This window comes from Amblyraja radiata, chromosome 7 (assembly GCF_010909765.2).
Source record: "Amblyraja radiata isolate CabotCenter1 chromosome 7, sAmbRad1.1.pri, whole genome shotgun sequence".
Taxonomy (NCBI): domain Eukaryota; kingdom Metazoa; phylum Chordata; class Chondrichthyes; order Rajiformes; family Rajidae; genus Amblyraja; species Amblyraja radiata.
In genome coordinates this window covers 71,421,048-71,437,208 of record NC_045962.1, presented here as the reverse complement: position 1 = coordinate 71,437,208, position 16,161 = coordinate 71,421,048, and the positions used below count along the sequence as shown (strand labels likewise).

The 16,161-nt window shown below is 40.0% G+C and overlaps 1 protein-coding gene across 2 annotated transcripts in view; it reads right to left on the bottom strand.

Moving 5' to 3' along the window:
• epc2 (enhancer of polycomb homolog 2) overlaps positions 1-16,161 on the bottom strand; it is a 62,899-nt gene that overhangs the window by 16,032 nt on the left and 30,706 nt on the right. The window contains exons 3-9 of one of the 2 annotated variants that reach the window (XM_033024726.1): positions 15,533-15,678; positions 13,177-13,383; positions 11,936-12,084; positions 11,695-11,830; positions 8,243-8,437; positions 4,848-4,937; positions 3,331-3,479 (exon numbers count right to left, since the gene is read on the bottom strand). In XM_033024726.1, coding sequence (XP_032880617.1) covers positions 3,331-3,479; positions 4,848-4,937; positions 8,243-8,437; positions 11,695-11,830; positions 11,936-12,084; positions 13,177-13,383; positions 15,533-15,678 — 1,072 coding nt within the window. Of the gene's footprint in view, positions 1-3,330; positions 3,480-4,847; positions 4,938-8,242; positions 8,441-11,694; positions 11,831-11,935; positions 12,085-13,176; positions 13,384-15,532; positions 15,679-16,161 lie in introns of both variants that reach the window. The other variant, XM_033024725.1, reaches the window with a different exon arrangement.

Here is a 16,161-nt window from a genome sequence, read left to right as displayed (position 1 = left end):
TTTCCTTAGCAACACAATTTATAATTCATCCAATTTTTTTCCTCATAATAATCATTCATGTATAATTGATTTGAGCTTCATGCACGGGACAAAAATTGAACACCATTTGGACAAGTGCAAACATCACCAATTTTAATAGCAAATTCAGCTGTGTCGTTTGAGCCTAGCAAAAGCTAGCATGAAAATATTTTCTGTGCGGTAGATTATCTTTGGTATTTCTGCAATCTCAGCAATAGTGCTTGTTAGTTGCAATTATACTGCCCTGTATTATAATAGTGAGGAGTCAAGACCTAATACACAAAACCAGTGTAGTATGAGGGAAAGATCTGGAATTTTAAGAGAAAGTAGCTGAATGATCAACGGTCTTGGTGATCTGTCTGTTATTGTAGGGGAGTGGTGGGAAAGGAGAGAGTAGGGGATAGCAGCACATAGCTACAAAGTTGCAAAAAAATAGCTTAATGAGTCGTAGGCTTGGAGAACGTTTTGAGAGGGAACATATTGAAGCCATTGAGGGATTGCGAACCAATCAGGGCAGCAAACAAGAAAATTGGACAAACAAAAGTCGATATGCTAAAACATGGGCAATTTAAATAACTTCACTTAATAGAGAGCAAAAGACAAGAGCGGCATATAGAGCAATTACAAAAGTGTACGGAGAAGAGGTCCAGCCACAAATGGTCTGAAGTAACCTGGAAATCGTCACTGCTACACGAGTAGAAATTGAAGATTTTTGCCATCAAATAAAAGATTATGTTGAGGTTATATGGGACACAGAGGTTATAACTTTTCTAGATAGAACTTTACCCTGCAGCCCACAATGCTCAGATGTGTAATCTGCTCACAGCAGAGAGAGAACAAATCAAATAAATCCAAGCAAAAAAGGTTTTCAGTCCTTAACACTGCTATCTATCTTTATCTATCTATCTTTATCTATCTATCTATCTTTATCTATCTATCTATCTATCTTTATCTATCTATCTATCTATCTTTATCTATCTATCTATCTTTATCTATCTATCTATCTATCTTTATCTCTTTATCTCTCTTTATCTCTCTTTATCTATCTATCTATCTATCTATCTATCTATCTATCTATCTATCTATCTATCTATCTATCTATCTATCTATCTATCTATCTCTCTATCTCTCTATCTCTCTATCTCTCTCTATCTCTATCTATCTATCTCTATCTCTCTATCATTATATAAAAGTCTGTGGCTGCCGCCTGCCGTCCGTCCGGCTGCCTTTCTTCCTTTTGATTCGTTCCATCGTGTGATGTCACAATGCCCAATGTTCACATATGTCCAATCGGAATGGATCCATTTACATATGCCTTTGCAGGAGCCCCAGCCCATGGTGAACGTTCCATTGTGTGACGTCACAATGCCCAATGCTCAAAGACATTCTTGCCATAGAGGGAGTACAGAGAAGGTTCACCAGACTGATTCCTGAGATGTCAGGACTTTCATATGAAGAAAGACTGGATAGACTCGGCTTGTACTCGCTAGATTTTAGAAGATTGAGGGGGGATCTTATAGAAACCGATGTTGGGGAAGTCCAGAACAAGGGGTCACAGTTTAAGGATAAGGGGGAAATCTTCTAGGACCGAGATGAGAAAAACATTTTTCACACAGAGAGTGGTGAATCTCTGGAATTCACTGTCACAGAAGGTAGTTGAGGCCTGTTCATTGGCTATATTTAAGAGGGAGTTAGATGTGGCCCTTGTGGCTAAAGGGATCAGGGGGTGTGGAGAGAAGGCAGGTACAGGATACTGAGTTGGATGATCAGCCATGATCATATTGACTGGAGGTGCAGGCTCGAAGGGCCGAATGGCCTACTCCTGCACCTAATTTCTATGTTTCTAAGTTTCCCTCTTCTCACCCCTCTCCCTCTCCCACCCATCCCTCTCTCCCCACCCCCCTTCACTCTCTACCCTATCTCCTTCCCTCTCTCCCCCCCGCCCCCTTCCCTCTTCCACCACTCCCCCTACCCCTCCCTCCCCACTCTTCCACTTCTCTCCCTCACCCCACCCCTTTCCCTCCCCCTCCCTCCCCTCTCTCCCCCTCCCTCCCCTCTCTCTCCCCCCACACCCTTCCCCCTACCCCTCTGACCCTCCCCACTCTTCCACCTCTCCCCCCTCCCCTATCCTCCCCACTCTCCCCCGCCCTGCCACTCTTTCCCCCTCCCTCCACACTATTACCCTCCCTCCTCCTCTCTCCGTCCCCATTCCCTCCCCCCCACATCTCTCTCCCCTCCCCATCCCTCTCATCCTCCCTCTCTCCACTTCACTTCTCTCCCCCCTTCCCCTCCACTCTCCCTCCCCACTCTTTCCCCTCTCTCCATCAACCCCTCTCCCCTTCCCTCCCTCCTCCCCCTCCCCCCCCCTCACCCACATCTCTCTCCCCATCCCCCTCTCTCCCCTCCCAAATCTGTCCCGTTTTCTCCTCCTCCTTTCCCCTCCCTCCCCTCTTCTCACCCCCCCTCCCCCCACCTGTGTGTTTGGGGGGTGGTTAATGTGAGTGTGATGCCTCAGCCCCCCCCCCCGCAAACGCCGTTGGGGAAACAGACCCAACGGGTCTGCACTTGGTCTAGTATCTCATAAAAGACAGCAAGATGCAAAACAAAACTGCACTGAGCGACCAAGTCTGCCTCCTCGAAAGTCTAAACTTACAACCAATAAAAAGAAGAAATATTCAGGTCATACATTTCCAATTTTTTTTTTGTCATGATTGAGATTTCTACAATATACAGTGTTTTGCTTTTATTATTGTTAAATTAAATAGAACATTGAACAGTACAATGTTTGTGCTGAACATGATATCAAGTTAAACTGATCTCATCCACCTGCACATGATCCATATCCCTCTATTCCCTGTACTTCAATTTGCCTAAAAGCCTCTGAAACGCCACTATCGTATCTGCCTCCACCACCACACCTGGCAATGTGTTCCATGTTACCATAGCCATCTGTGTCAAAACTTGCCTCGCACATCCCCATTAAACTTTCCCCCTCATCTTATCCCTATGCCCTCTGGTGTTGGACATTCCCATTCTGGGAGAAAGGTTCTGACTGTCTACCCCAACGATGCCTCTCAGAAATTTATATACTTCTATCTAGTCTCCCCTCAACCTGACATTTCTCTAATCCATGCAGCATTCTAGTAAACCTCCTCCACTCCACTGGTAAACCTCCAAAGGTCTTCCTATTATAGAAGAACAGCATTTCACAATTGCAGTTTTGTTGCACTATATTACAAAGTCGCTCAGTGCGCAATTCTTAAAATTCATTTCTGTTTTAACTAGTAACATCCACAAAGATTAATTACATACCTTCCCCCACGTCCTACTCGTCTTCGTGCTAAACCTATGCACCTTCTCGGAACAGTGAGTGTGGTCAAGCAATATCTATAACGTGAATCACTTAACCCAGCTGGTTCTGTAGTCTGCCATGGACAGGAACTCATCTGATCCACATTAGGCTATAAACAGACAAAAGATGTATGTATTAAATCGTTACTTAAGAATGGTTATTTGATTTATCATTTCTGCCATGGCTCGAAAAAGGCTTCTTATGACCTTAAAATATCTGGTATGATCCGGTCAAGATTAAGTCAAGGTAAGAAACTGTCAAGATTCAGCTAATGCAGAACTGTTTTGAATTCAGTTAAAGACTTCACTGACAAAATTTGAAACGATAATAACTACACCAATTATCCAAGAATCCCAAATTGCCTCTTAGGAATTTTTCAAGTTTTTCATATTTTATTATTCTGTTATTTAATCCCATGCAAGCTCTCATTAAACCATCAAACCATTGTTATTTTGCTCGGGATTCTTCAGGCGCTATGCGCTGGAGAAGTTGCAGAGCAATTCACCAGGTTGCTGTTCAAGAATCTGATATTTGTAAGTAGTAGCTGTTCCTGAATCTGGTGGTTTAAGACTTCGACTTCTGAACCTCCTACCTATGGTAGCATAGAAACAAGGGCATGACAGGGATGGAAGGAATCCTTGATGCCAGTTGTCTTTTAGCAGTATCTCATGTAGATAATTTTGATGGTGGGAAGGGCTGTACCTATTATGGAGCAGACACCACTCTCTACAAGTATTCCTACGTATTGGAATTGCCAGACCACGCAATGATGTCAGGGTATTTTCTGAAGTGCACCTGTAGAAGTATGTTCGAGTATTCAGTGATATGCTGAATCTCTTTAAACTTCTAAGAAAGTAGAAGCACTGGCACACTTTTTTCACGATTATATCTAGGTTCTAGGCTCAGGACAGGTCACTCAAAAATGTCAATGCCAGAAATTTGAAGTTGCCAGCTCTCTCCACCTCCAACCTACCAATTAAAACTGGTGCATGGTCTCCTAACTTCCCTTTTCTGAAGTTACTGATTAGTTCTTTGATTTTGTTGATGTTCCGCGAGAGGTTGTTGCGATGCCACTCCACCAGGTGTTCTCTCTCACTACTATACACTAACTCCTCACTGCTTGCGAGTCGGCCGATAACAGTGGTGTCACAATGAACTCGCATATGGAATTGGAGCTATGCTTAACCACACAATCATGGATGTAAAGAGAGCAGAACAGGGGGATTAGCATGCAGACTTGAGGTGAACCCGTGTTGATGGTCTATGAAGAGGCGTCTGCCGTCAAGAAAGCTGCAGCGGTACAGCAATACAGCAATGCAATACAGCAACTGTACTCACATTTAATTTGTTTATCCATGTAAATGCTTCAATACAAGTATATATATTAAAATGGCACTTTAAAAATTCAAATGATAAAAATACCATGTTCCAAACTACTACTTTATACTCAGAAGTTGCGTATTGCATATTTACTTACAGCGTAGTACTGGCAACCAGCTTTCCTTTTGAAAGCAAAGAGCCCATCAGGGTCACTGTCTTCCTCAGGTTCTGATATTGGAGAAGGAACCTAGCAAAACCAAAACATTTCAGTGAATTATTAACATTAATATATGGAAATGTTTAGGATAATTTCAGAATCAAAGTTTTCTCTTCAGAAACTGAGGTACTGTCGATTAGAAGATTAAAATTTAGCAGTGCATTGCTCCCCACTTTTACAAGCTAGGGAATTCCCTCAGTCAGTTATTGTTATTGAAAGTTATAAAATATTGGGGGCAAAAACGAATACATGTCTGGGTGTGAAGGGGCGATGGGGAGGGAACCAGACATTCCGAAAACATTTGAACAGTGTCCAGTTCTGGTCTCCACATTATAGGAATGATACAACTGCACTGTAGAGTGTACAGAAGAGACTCATCAGGATGTTGCTTGGAATGGAATGTTTTATTTATGAGCAGAGACTGGATAGCCTGGGTTTGTTTTCCTTAGTGCAGAAGCACCAAATAGAGGTCCACAGTTATGAGAGACACAAGTTGAAAAGACAATAAGAAACATTTTTGCCTTGGCATTGCTTTAAGGAGAGGATTAAGAGCTTGAGAGGGGATCCAAGGAAGAATTTTGTTCACCCAAGGCCTTAATTATCTTACTGCCCGAGAAAGTGGACGCAGGTACTCTCAAATATTTCAGCAGCATCTGGACAAACACTTCAATTGCCACGGGAGAGTAGCACAGGAGGTCATTCAACACATCACATCCACTGCATGGGAGTAACTCATAAATAAAATTAGAGCTTAGTCCTTCCTCAAGCACAAATTTTATTTTTTAGTGCATGTGCACTTGGAAACATAATGCTGGCCATGGCTATAATGATATGGGAAGCATCTCCTGCCAGTAGCGATGCTGCATCATCTTCATGAGTGGTGGATAAATTTTAACAATTATAAATATGCACACAAAAAGTTAAAGCACCAATTAGTCAGAGAATTCTCTCTGTAGCTATTTAGGTCAAAATATTATTGCTCACAGCTTCTCAATTTCAAATATAGGTATAATTTCCCCACTGTCAGTTGTTTGATGCAAAATAAACATTGCAAAATGGAAATGAAGTTTCAGCAAGGATTATTTTCTGATTCATACTGACATGAGTAAGAAGTGCCTGCATGAGCAGATGCAAATCTGCAACAATATTTCATCCAAAATTCATGCTGGAATTTATAAAACACCTTTTGAATTTCTAAGTGTAAACATCATACAAATTATAAATGTTTGCAGCATTCACTGCTGAACTAAATAAATGTTTGTTTTATGTCAGTATTTTGTCCCAGATTTAATTCTGAAATTTTCTAATTAACGAAGATGAAGAAAATGTTCAAACTGAAACACCTTTTTTCTTTACGACCTCTCTCAACACCACATGTTTGGTTAAGGCATTTGCAGATATACTTAACCATATCTTGATTTGCAGATTAAAAATTAAGAAAATATTCATCCAATAAGACAAGTCATTTTTAATTTGAATGTTTGCAAAGGTTATTAAATCAGCTTTTCATGCACAGAACAAGTCACGACGGTAGATGAAACCCTACTTTCCCAATAATCCACATTGGTCAAGGCCCATAAATTGAGTCCCAAATAATCAATGCAGGAATTTCACAGGCAGCATTTTTGACCCAATATCAGGCACCCTCAGGAAATATCATTTTTCCTCAAAGCCTTCTCACAAATTCCTTCATGCCTTTCATCTCTCCAACCCAAAACTGAGCTACAAACCAAAGGCCTATGTTTGGTAAATTGCTAAAACACCACGATTAATGGTTTTACATTATTGACCTTATTCCGAACAATTACTAACCTGTAAGGCTTTTTCCCAGTGGTGAATGAATCCAATATTCCAAGACAAAATAAGTCACTGGAACTTCCTGAACCTACAATACACCCCATATACCCAGAGAATTTACCGAAAATCCAATTATATTTGCCGTTATAAAATGCACTGACGTGGCAATGTAAAATAAAATTACTTGGCCTTTTATGCTAATATCAATGAGGAAACCCATTTCTCACCGTATCTCGAAATGATTGTTGAAAATAATGGAAATTGTGAATAAAATCCTATAACGTTATCTATCTATCTATCTATACATAACTAAAACTGATCTTGTTATCTTCTGGTTTGGCAGTCATTCTATTTGCGCAAAAACGGTACGCAATAGCACTACGATTCTTCGCCAGCTTACTCACCGTTCTCCTGTGCTGCGATTGCACCACTTTTCGTTCCGATCGGTGGAAGCTGGTAAGAGTTATTGTTTTAAAATCTTTAAAACCTCGCGTGCGCAGATCGATTGCCACTCCTGCCATTCAGCACCGTGCGGATTGGTCCCTTCTAGTATCACTCCGCGGGACGGTCCGCCCCGTCCTGCGCCATCACGTCTTTACTGCAGCTGCAGGAGGCTCTGGATGACAGGCGGAGGTCTCCAACCGGACAAAAATTTTGGAGGGAGGGACCGGAAACGATCCGGCGGAGATGCTGATCCCGGCGGAGAATGACCAGCGAAGCAACCAGCGCCAGTTGTGAGTCCCCATCGCACCAGCAACTCCTTCCCCTCGCTGGCTCCTGCCCTGCTCCCCTGTGATACCGCACTCTTCCCCCGGCTTTTCTCCGTGCTCTCCCCCCCCTGCCCAGCCGCCCCCCCACCACTCCCCCCAACACAACACCCCCTCCCCCCAAACAACCCGGCCCCCACACAACACCCCCGCCCCCCACACACACCCCACCCCCCACACACACACCCCCGCCCACACAACCACTCTGCCCACACATCCCCCCATCCCATACACCTCCCCCCCACTGCCCACACACCCTCTCCCACATCCCCCCCTTCCCCCCACAACGCCACACCCCACCGCCCGCACCCCTCTTCCCCACATCCCTCCCCCCCCCCCACACTCCCCTCCCCACCCACAAACCCCTCCTCCACAGCACCCCCTGCCCACACATACCCCTCCCCCAAACGACCCCCTCTCCCCTTCCACATCCTCCCCCCCACACATACCCCCCTCCCCCACACCCTGCACACATAACCCCCTCCCCCACACACCTCCCTCCCCCGCCCCCCCCCCCACATCCCTCCTCCCCTCCTCCTCCTCGCAAACCCCTCCCGCCCACATACACACCTCCCCTCCCACCCACACCCCCGTGGTGACTGGGGCCCAATGGGTCCCACTTAGTCTAGTCAATATTAAAATAATAGATGCTAGCAAGACAACATTATCCTACTCAGTTCGAACAGGTTACTAAACTTGAAGCAGAATATCATATTGCTACAATAACATGTTGAACCTAATGTTAATTTGCTTACTGAAAAAACTGGGTACCTGTGTGTAAGATTCTTCATCAGAACTGAGGAAGTCATACTGCTTAATATCCCTCAAGGGTGGTTGCGATTCTGTGCTAGGCTGAGGGTGCAAAACAATACACTCTGAAGTTTTATGTTTCTTCTTCACATATTTCTTCTTTACTCGAACAACATCAGTCACCTCCTCTTTAAGTGATATCAGGTGTGGAGTCTGCTGCTTTAAAAGCAAGCAAAACAAAACTAAATTAGATAGATTACTTCCAGGTGAACAAGTCAAACACCCTCAAATATAACAGGTCTTTTTGGAATATTACATTCTTGCCAATAGACCATCTTTAACATAAATATCAGGATGATCAGTTCAAGAAAGGCCTCAACCGGAAACATCGTCTGTCCATTTCTGGCATAGATGCTGCATGATCGTTGAGGTGTTCCAGCACTTCATTTTTTTACTTAAGATTCTAATATCTGCAGTCTCTTGTGCCTCCAATATCACAGTGGCTGCCTTTTCTTACAACAATTCAAAGCAAATATTTCCCTTTCTTACTCCCTGTAATCCTGCTAACATTTTTTGAAATAAATAACTTCTACTTCATCCATTTTATGTGGCAAAAGTGCCAAGCACCAACTTAGTTAATGAACCACTTCCACATTCTTAAATTGAAGATAAAACGGCACTAACTTTCTGATTAAAGTTCCAGTGAAAAATATTGTTGTAGTATTATTCTAAGGAATTAAAGTTGTTAAATACTTTTGTTCATTTGAGGTTGTTTCTAACCTTAAACATTAATTTTAATTATCCAAAATTAGTCAAATTAAGAAATTTAAATATAACATGGGGATCCTGGGACTGTTTCAATTTGAATTACAGTTCATATCACATCTGGATGATTTCCTCTATACTCAAATTTGTGCTTTGTGCAGCTCTTTATCACCACAATCAAATTTAAAATATATTTGGGGATTTAAAAAAACAATATACTTATAACCCAAGTACACAAGTTATATAAAGTTAATGGGAGTCATAATCAAACTGCAGTCCTTTTTACAACTTAATCACCCATCAATTCCGCTAACTGAGACAGACAAAAAAAAACATTAAATGGAGAATACAGCAAAACTGTTCAACAATGTCAAAGGGCTGAATTATGGGGAATGCTAGAATAAAAGTAGATTGCTGAACCTTGGATAAGACTGAATACGCAAGTTTAAAAGTAGGTATAATATTTCATTGAATAGTACGTGTGTGGTAAAAATGAGATGCTGATATTGAAGCAGTGGCAAAGTTTGTTGATGAATTTAGAGTTAATGGCTATTGAAAATTTATCTGTAGAACAGGTGTATAACACTGATGAGACCACCATGTATTGGTATTGCATTCTTCAAAAAACCCTTCCTCAGAATATTGAGGAGCACCTAAATGGAGATAAAAATTCCAAACATAAGATCACAATTCTTGGCTACAGCAATGCAGTCAATCCACACAGTGCAACCTCATGTTAATGATTAAAAGGTGCATGCAAGGGCCTTTAAAGGGGTGACAATATTTTGTGTAATCTACCATGGTGACAAGAAACAGTGGATACAATGCAATTATGTCTGGATGGTTTAAAAGTTAATTGCTATGGCAAACAAGAACGCACTGCCACTCTGTGGGCTTCAATTCAAAGTGTAAAAAATATTCTTGTTTTTAGATAACTGTTCAGCCCACCCTAAAGCAGAATATTAAGTCAAAGATATTTATAGTGGACTGTGGAATTCTCTGCCTCAGAGGGCGGTGGAGGCAGGTTCTCTGGATGCTTTCAAGAGAGAGCTAGATAGGGCTCTTAAAAATAGGGGATATGGGAAGAAGGCAGGAACGGGGTATTGATTGGGGATGATCAGTCTTGATCACATTGCTGGCTCGAAGGGCCGAATGGCCTACTCCTGCACCTATTGTCTATTGGACTGTTTCATTCTCCTATCTATACCCCCTTTATTCAGCCCAGTGACCAGTACATATTGCATTCACAGAAATATTAATAGACCCAGTTCATGCATCCCTTTTCATTATAGTGAATAATGGGAAGCTTGTTGCATCATTCACATGCCTGTAAAGCTGTAGCAAGTAAGAATGGCCTTGTTCCATTCCCGATACATATGGTAAGTAAGCATTCTTGATGTTCATACATGAATTTAACCTAAAGAGTGTCATGTGATCACTCTTTTCAGCCTGGGATGAAGCTGATAATGTGTGTAGGAGAGAACTGCAGATGCTAGTTTAAATCGAAGATGTTGGAGTAACTCAGCGGGACAGGCAGCATCTCTGGAGAGAAGGAACGGTTGACATTTTGGGTTGAGACCCTCATGAAGCTGATAATGGTCCATTGCAGCAAGGCTGACACAAATTGTGGTTAACATTAACAGTTTGAGAAAGAGAAAGATAAAGATCTTAACTGGTTTTAGAGTTTCTAATTGAATGAAAACTATCCGAGAATTCAAGTATGCAAAAGATGCGACTCAAAATGTCTTGAAGTAAACAAAGGTATGACAAAGGAAAATCTGGAGGTGTGTGAATTATATTGCTTATCAACCCGCTAAGAGATTATGGACATGGTTCAAGATGACTAGAAGCAACAAGTAGATGAGGAAGTAGGTACAGAAGAAAAGGAAGTTGAAGAAAGAATTGTTATTGATACATGCATCAAGCTTGAAATTTAATTGCAGGACAAAAACAAAAAACTTTACAAAAAAAATGTCTGCTTATTTGATTCAAACAAATGTAAAGAGAAAACCTAGTACATGAAGAAAGCTACTTTGGAACAGTGGGGAATTCTTTTGAGACATTTGAGAAGATTAGTGAGAAATAATCTAGTGTAGATAATCCACTTCCTTCTACCTCTGATGAACAAGTACTTCCGACCCTGGTGTAATCTGAGCTACCATTAATTATAACGCATTTGAGATGGATGTATGGTGCAATTAAAGGATACTATTCCGCTTTCAAGTTTATTGTATATGTGTGCTTCAACAACATTAAGCATAAATGACAAATCAGTACTGCTTTTTCAATTATAGGCTGCATATAATATTTCATGATTTCTGGCAGCATTCATGATAGTTCACTTTTCTATTGCAAGCTACATTTTGCTTTTTATGATATAGCAATATATATATGCCGTCAACTGGTCAGCTTTGGGGTTATGCTTATCTTTACATAGGGATGTTCTAGTGGTGATTTTTGTGCCTTGTTAGGTCCCAACAGTGACGCACTAGAATGTTTCATCGTGAATTTCAATTTTCTGTGCAGGTTAAACTAACTTTGAAAAAGGATGTCATGCTGATCCCAAACTCAATCAGCTTCAAGTTAAGAATTGTCTTAAATTTTGATAACCAACCTGATTAACAGAATATTAAAAAAAATACTGCAAACTTAACACCAATTATTTCAATATCAATTACATATATTGAATGAGCTTTTTTGTTTCTTACCTTAACAGTTTTGTTTTCTGGTGCTTTGTAATGATTGCCATTGTGAAGAGATACTGGAGTGTTGGAGACTGCCTTTTCTTGTCTTTGAGTCCTCAGCTCACACATAACTTCACCACCAAAGTCGCCCATGTGGTACCTATTTAAACAGTATAGCTTCAGCTTTTGTGCAGTAATACTAATCAGAATTCAAATTAGATAGCGAAGAAGGCAATATTTACAGTTCAAATAGTTATGGTCATACCTTTTCTCGACCACACCTAATGTAAGATGAAGCAAATCCCTTTTGGTTTTTTCCCGCCTCTTAATCATTTCTAGGATGGTAACTGCTCGACTAAATTCTCTACGCAGCTTCAACATTTTCTCATATGAAGCTTCATCGTTTTTCCGATTCTGTGAAAAAACCCCATTATGCTTTATTCGAAATATACCCATTAGAAATAGACAATAGACAATAGGTGCAGGAGTAGGCCATTCGACCCTTTGAGCCCTTTGAGCCATGGCTGATCATCCCCAATCAGTACCCCGTTCCTGCCTTCTCCCCATATCTCCTGACTCCGCTATTTTTAAGAGCCCTATCTAGCTCTCTTGAAAGCATATAGCAAATAAAAGCACAGAGAGCATAATAGACAGAGTGCACAGATAATCATATTTTCCCCATTCAAATATAATGTATTGCATAATGTAATATGCACCCATGAATTGTGGCTTAAGAAAACGCATCCAGGTAGAACAATTCTGTGGCATCTTCATACTGTTATCAAGCATTCACACACATTGAATAATGATTTATTTGTACTGTTCTGACCTGCTAGCAATTCAACAACTCTGAACACCTTAACAGACATATTCATGTGCATATGAGGGTAACAGTCCCTCAATTTTGCCCCACTTCACAACTAGTTATTTTCTGTGCTCCTTAATAACTAGTTATTTCACTTGTCCATCAACTGCATTCTGAAGGTCATAGTCACAGTACAGCACAGAAACAGAACCCGCAGCTAACCAAGTCCATGCAGACCTTTGTAGTCAACCTTCTTGCAATTATCTAGATGCTTCTTAAAAGTTGTTAGAGCAGCTGCCTCAACCACTTCCTCGGCAATGTATTACAGATTTCATTAATTTTCCGTGCAAGAAAACCTTTCAACATCCTCTCTCACTTTGTGCCGATGTGCTCATTCCAATTTCCCTCTTTGACGGAAAAAATATTCTTACTATCTATCCTTTTCTTTCAGATCACCCCTCCTTCAGGGAAAACAAACACTGCAGTAATACAGCCGAGATTTAGGTTGCATCATGGCCTAGAACCCCGAGGAACGAAGGAGGTCACATAAAGTGGTGGACGTTGCCTATGTTAGCTATCGAACACTGTGTTTGCAGACCTGTTTTGCTGCTGCAAGTAAGAATTTCATTGTTCAATTTCGGTGCATATGACAATGAAACACTCTTGACCTTTGCATGCAAGCAGCATAACAGAATGCTCACCTTTCTAGTCTGCATCTTCTCAGTTCTCCTTCGAAAAGCAACATATGGATCGTTGTTAGTAGAACCATCTCTTTTCTCCTGTTTGACCAAGGGTATGAGGGAGGGTGCCCTACAGTTTTTGCGTTTCCTTGCCCAGTAATCGTGGACTGCTTTTATCAGGTAGTCATCTTCTTTCAAAAGCAGTTTGGCCTCTTGAATAGATACAAGCTGAAAAATAAGATGCCACAGGATAGAGGCAATGATTTGGTAATAGGAAAAATTGCTAAGATTATAGTTCACTCTTCTTTTGGGACACGTCAATATTAAACTTTAAGTTACCTCCACTTTGTATTAACAATGCATTTAAATTCCATCCACAAATACCAGACTCCCATTGCACTAGACTTCCATTTTACAACTTTCATACCAGCCATCATCATAGTCTGTAGACCTGTGGCAGTTAGTGACAATATTATGATCAACTCGTATCTTTAAGAGAAAAGTTTCAACAAATCAAATTCTTCTATATAAGCAGGATCTTTTTTACCAACTCTGACATTCATAGTTTTTTTAAAATCACATAATTGGGAATAATAGCACATTTGAGCCCATCAAGTAGAGCCAACAAAGTGGCATTTCAACTCATACTGCTACCAAATGTCATTATTAATAGTTTGAAGAATTTTTCTGCCTTACTTTAGAGTTCCGATTTTTACATTTAGGCCAAGTCAGAAATTAATACAACAGATTTTACAGTGTGTAGTAGTTTAGCATAAGAGTTATTTATCAGAATGCATCTGTAACATTGCTGAACACTCACTCTCCAGATTGTTTAATGCAGCAATGTTTTGTTTTTAATCGAATACATAGAAGATAAATACAAATCAGACCAAGTGAGGAAATAGTATATAATAGAACCGCTCGGATAGTGACTTTTATATAAGCTAGGTAATTTGCAAGAGAAAAGCTTAAGGGTTTCAGTAACACATGTCTCCTAAAGAAATAAAGTACAAAGAAACACAAACAGGGAACAGATGAATCAAAACATAGAAACGCTAATCTGAACCTGCATAGCTTAGTTTATTACTTTGAGGCAATTATAACGCTGGAGGAAATTATATTTGATATAGTTTTGTGTTGAAGAATGGATAGCTGAATGGGGGCTCTTCTTAGGCCAGGGGCCATCTGCTCTTTCTCTATGGCACATTCCTGAGCTCTGAGTGTGGCATAAAGATGAAATGTTATGGCTGATTATGCTGAGTTCGAGACAGAATTCAAGGCTGAGAGATAATAAACTCTGTGGTTAGCTTTGACTATGTTAAATTATAATAAGGTTGAGATAAGGGATTGATGCTTGGAGAGGAAAGAATCAGATTGATGGATTTGTGACATTCCTTCTGTTTATAGAAAGTCGAAGAAGCAGATGTACTTTTGAGGTAATGGTCTGAAGTTGTAAATTTATCCTTTGTTCTGTAATATTTGTAAAAGGCCTTGCAGATGAGGTCGGAAATTCATCTGCAAGTTAGAATGAAGCTGCATCCTGGCATAAAACACATATCATCAATTGTTGACAGATTTACGACCCATGTATGCTTGGAGTTGGGAGGTGTGTGTGGGTTTTGAATTTAACTTAGAAGTTGTGTAATTCGGTGAACTCATATAATTAATGTTTTTAATACATAGGTAATAGTATTTTAAACTGTGTAAAATTGTAGTTAAACCATTTATGAAACGCATTGTGTCTAAGTAGGATTGTAAACATTAGACTTTGTTTAGATTTATAGAAATATCTTTCTTCTTGGTATGGAAAATGTGTATTGTTTGTATGACTTGTGTGATCATTGTATTACATATGTATCTTATATTTTGATGAGTGGTCATTGATAATTGAGCCTATTGGGGTTTTGCTGTGTTGAAATAAAATAATTCTAAACAAAGTTAAACCACAGGCAAACGAATGTTGTAAAATGAGGCCAGAGAAGGGGGGGGGGGGGGGGAGATGTGACTGCTGTTGTAAATCACCAGAAGGACTCAGATGATTGGTTACTAGTTTGTCATACCCTCTGTATCTGAAATGTCTAATACCTATATAATGCAATGAGTTTGTATCAAAGTAACTAATTCTTTGGAGCTGCCCCGGAGCTTTTAGCGCTGTCGGAAAGTTCAAAGAATTGTCTCAGTACTGAATAAAGAATCGATTTCAACAGCTACAAGCATTTGAGTCAAGTTTTCTTTACTTTAGATTGATAAAATAACTCAGTTTAACACAAGGAAGCACCAAGAAATTAAGTCTACTGTAGGGCATAGCACTAAATAATTTCTCAAGATATTACAAATTCTGCACTATTACATAATAATAAATGTTGCAGCACAGTACCTGATTTCCACTAGCCTTTTCTAATCGGTCAAACATTTCTTCGAACTGCAATGGTTTAATTTCCACCTTTCTATTTAGACGATTGAATAAGATTTCATCTTCAGAATCCATGTCATAATCAGGCTGTTCACTATCTAAATTAATAGCTGAAGAAAAGGAATGATTTTAAAAAAAATCTCCATACTATTTAAAATAATACTTTTAAAAATCAGTGCTGACAAGACATTTAACACAATCCAATCTTTGCTAAAAAAAATGTACACGAACCAGCTAATTTTATAACATATGTAAATTAACATAAAGGTGCAAAATTATTCCTTAAAGGTGCAAAATTATTTAAATCAACAGTCCAATTACGTTTATCAGTTTTACATTTTTAAATTGCACGAGAATATAGCACAATGTAGGAATAGGCACTTCAGCCCACAATGTCTGTGCCAAGTTTATTTCCTCTACCTGCACATGATCCATATCCCTCAATTTCCCGACTATTTAAGTAGCTATCTTAAAGCCTCTTAAATACCACTATCCTATCTGCACTGTATAACCCCTTTCTAAAACCAAATGTAGAAACATTCAATGCTATTGAACACTGTTGAAATCTTTGGAGCGTCACATGACATTTTCAC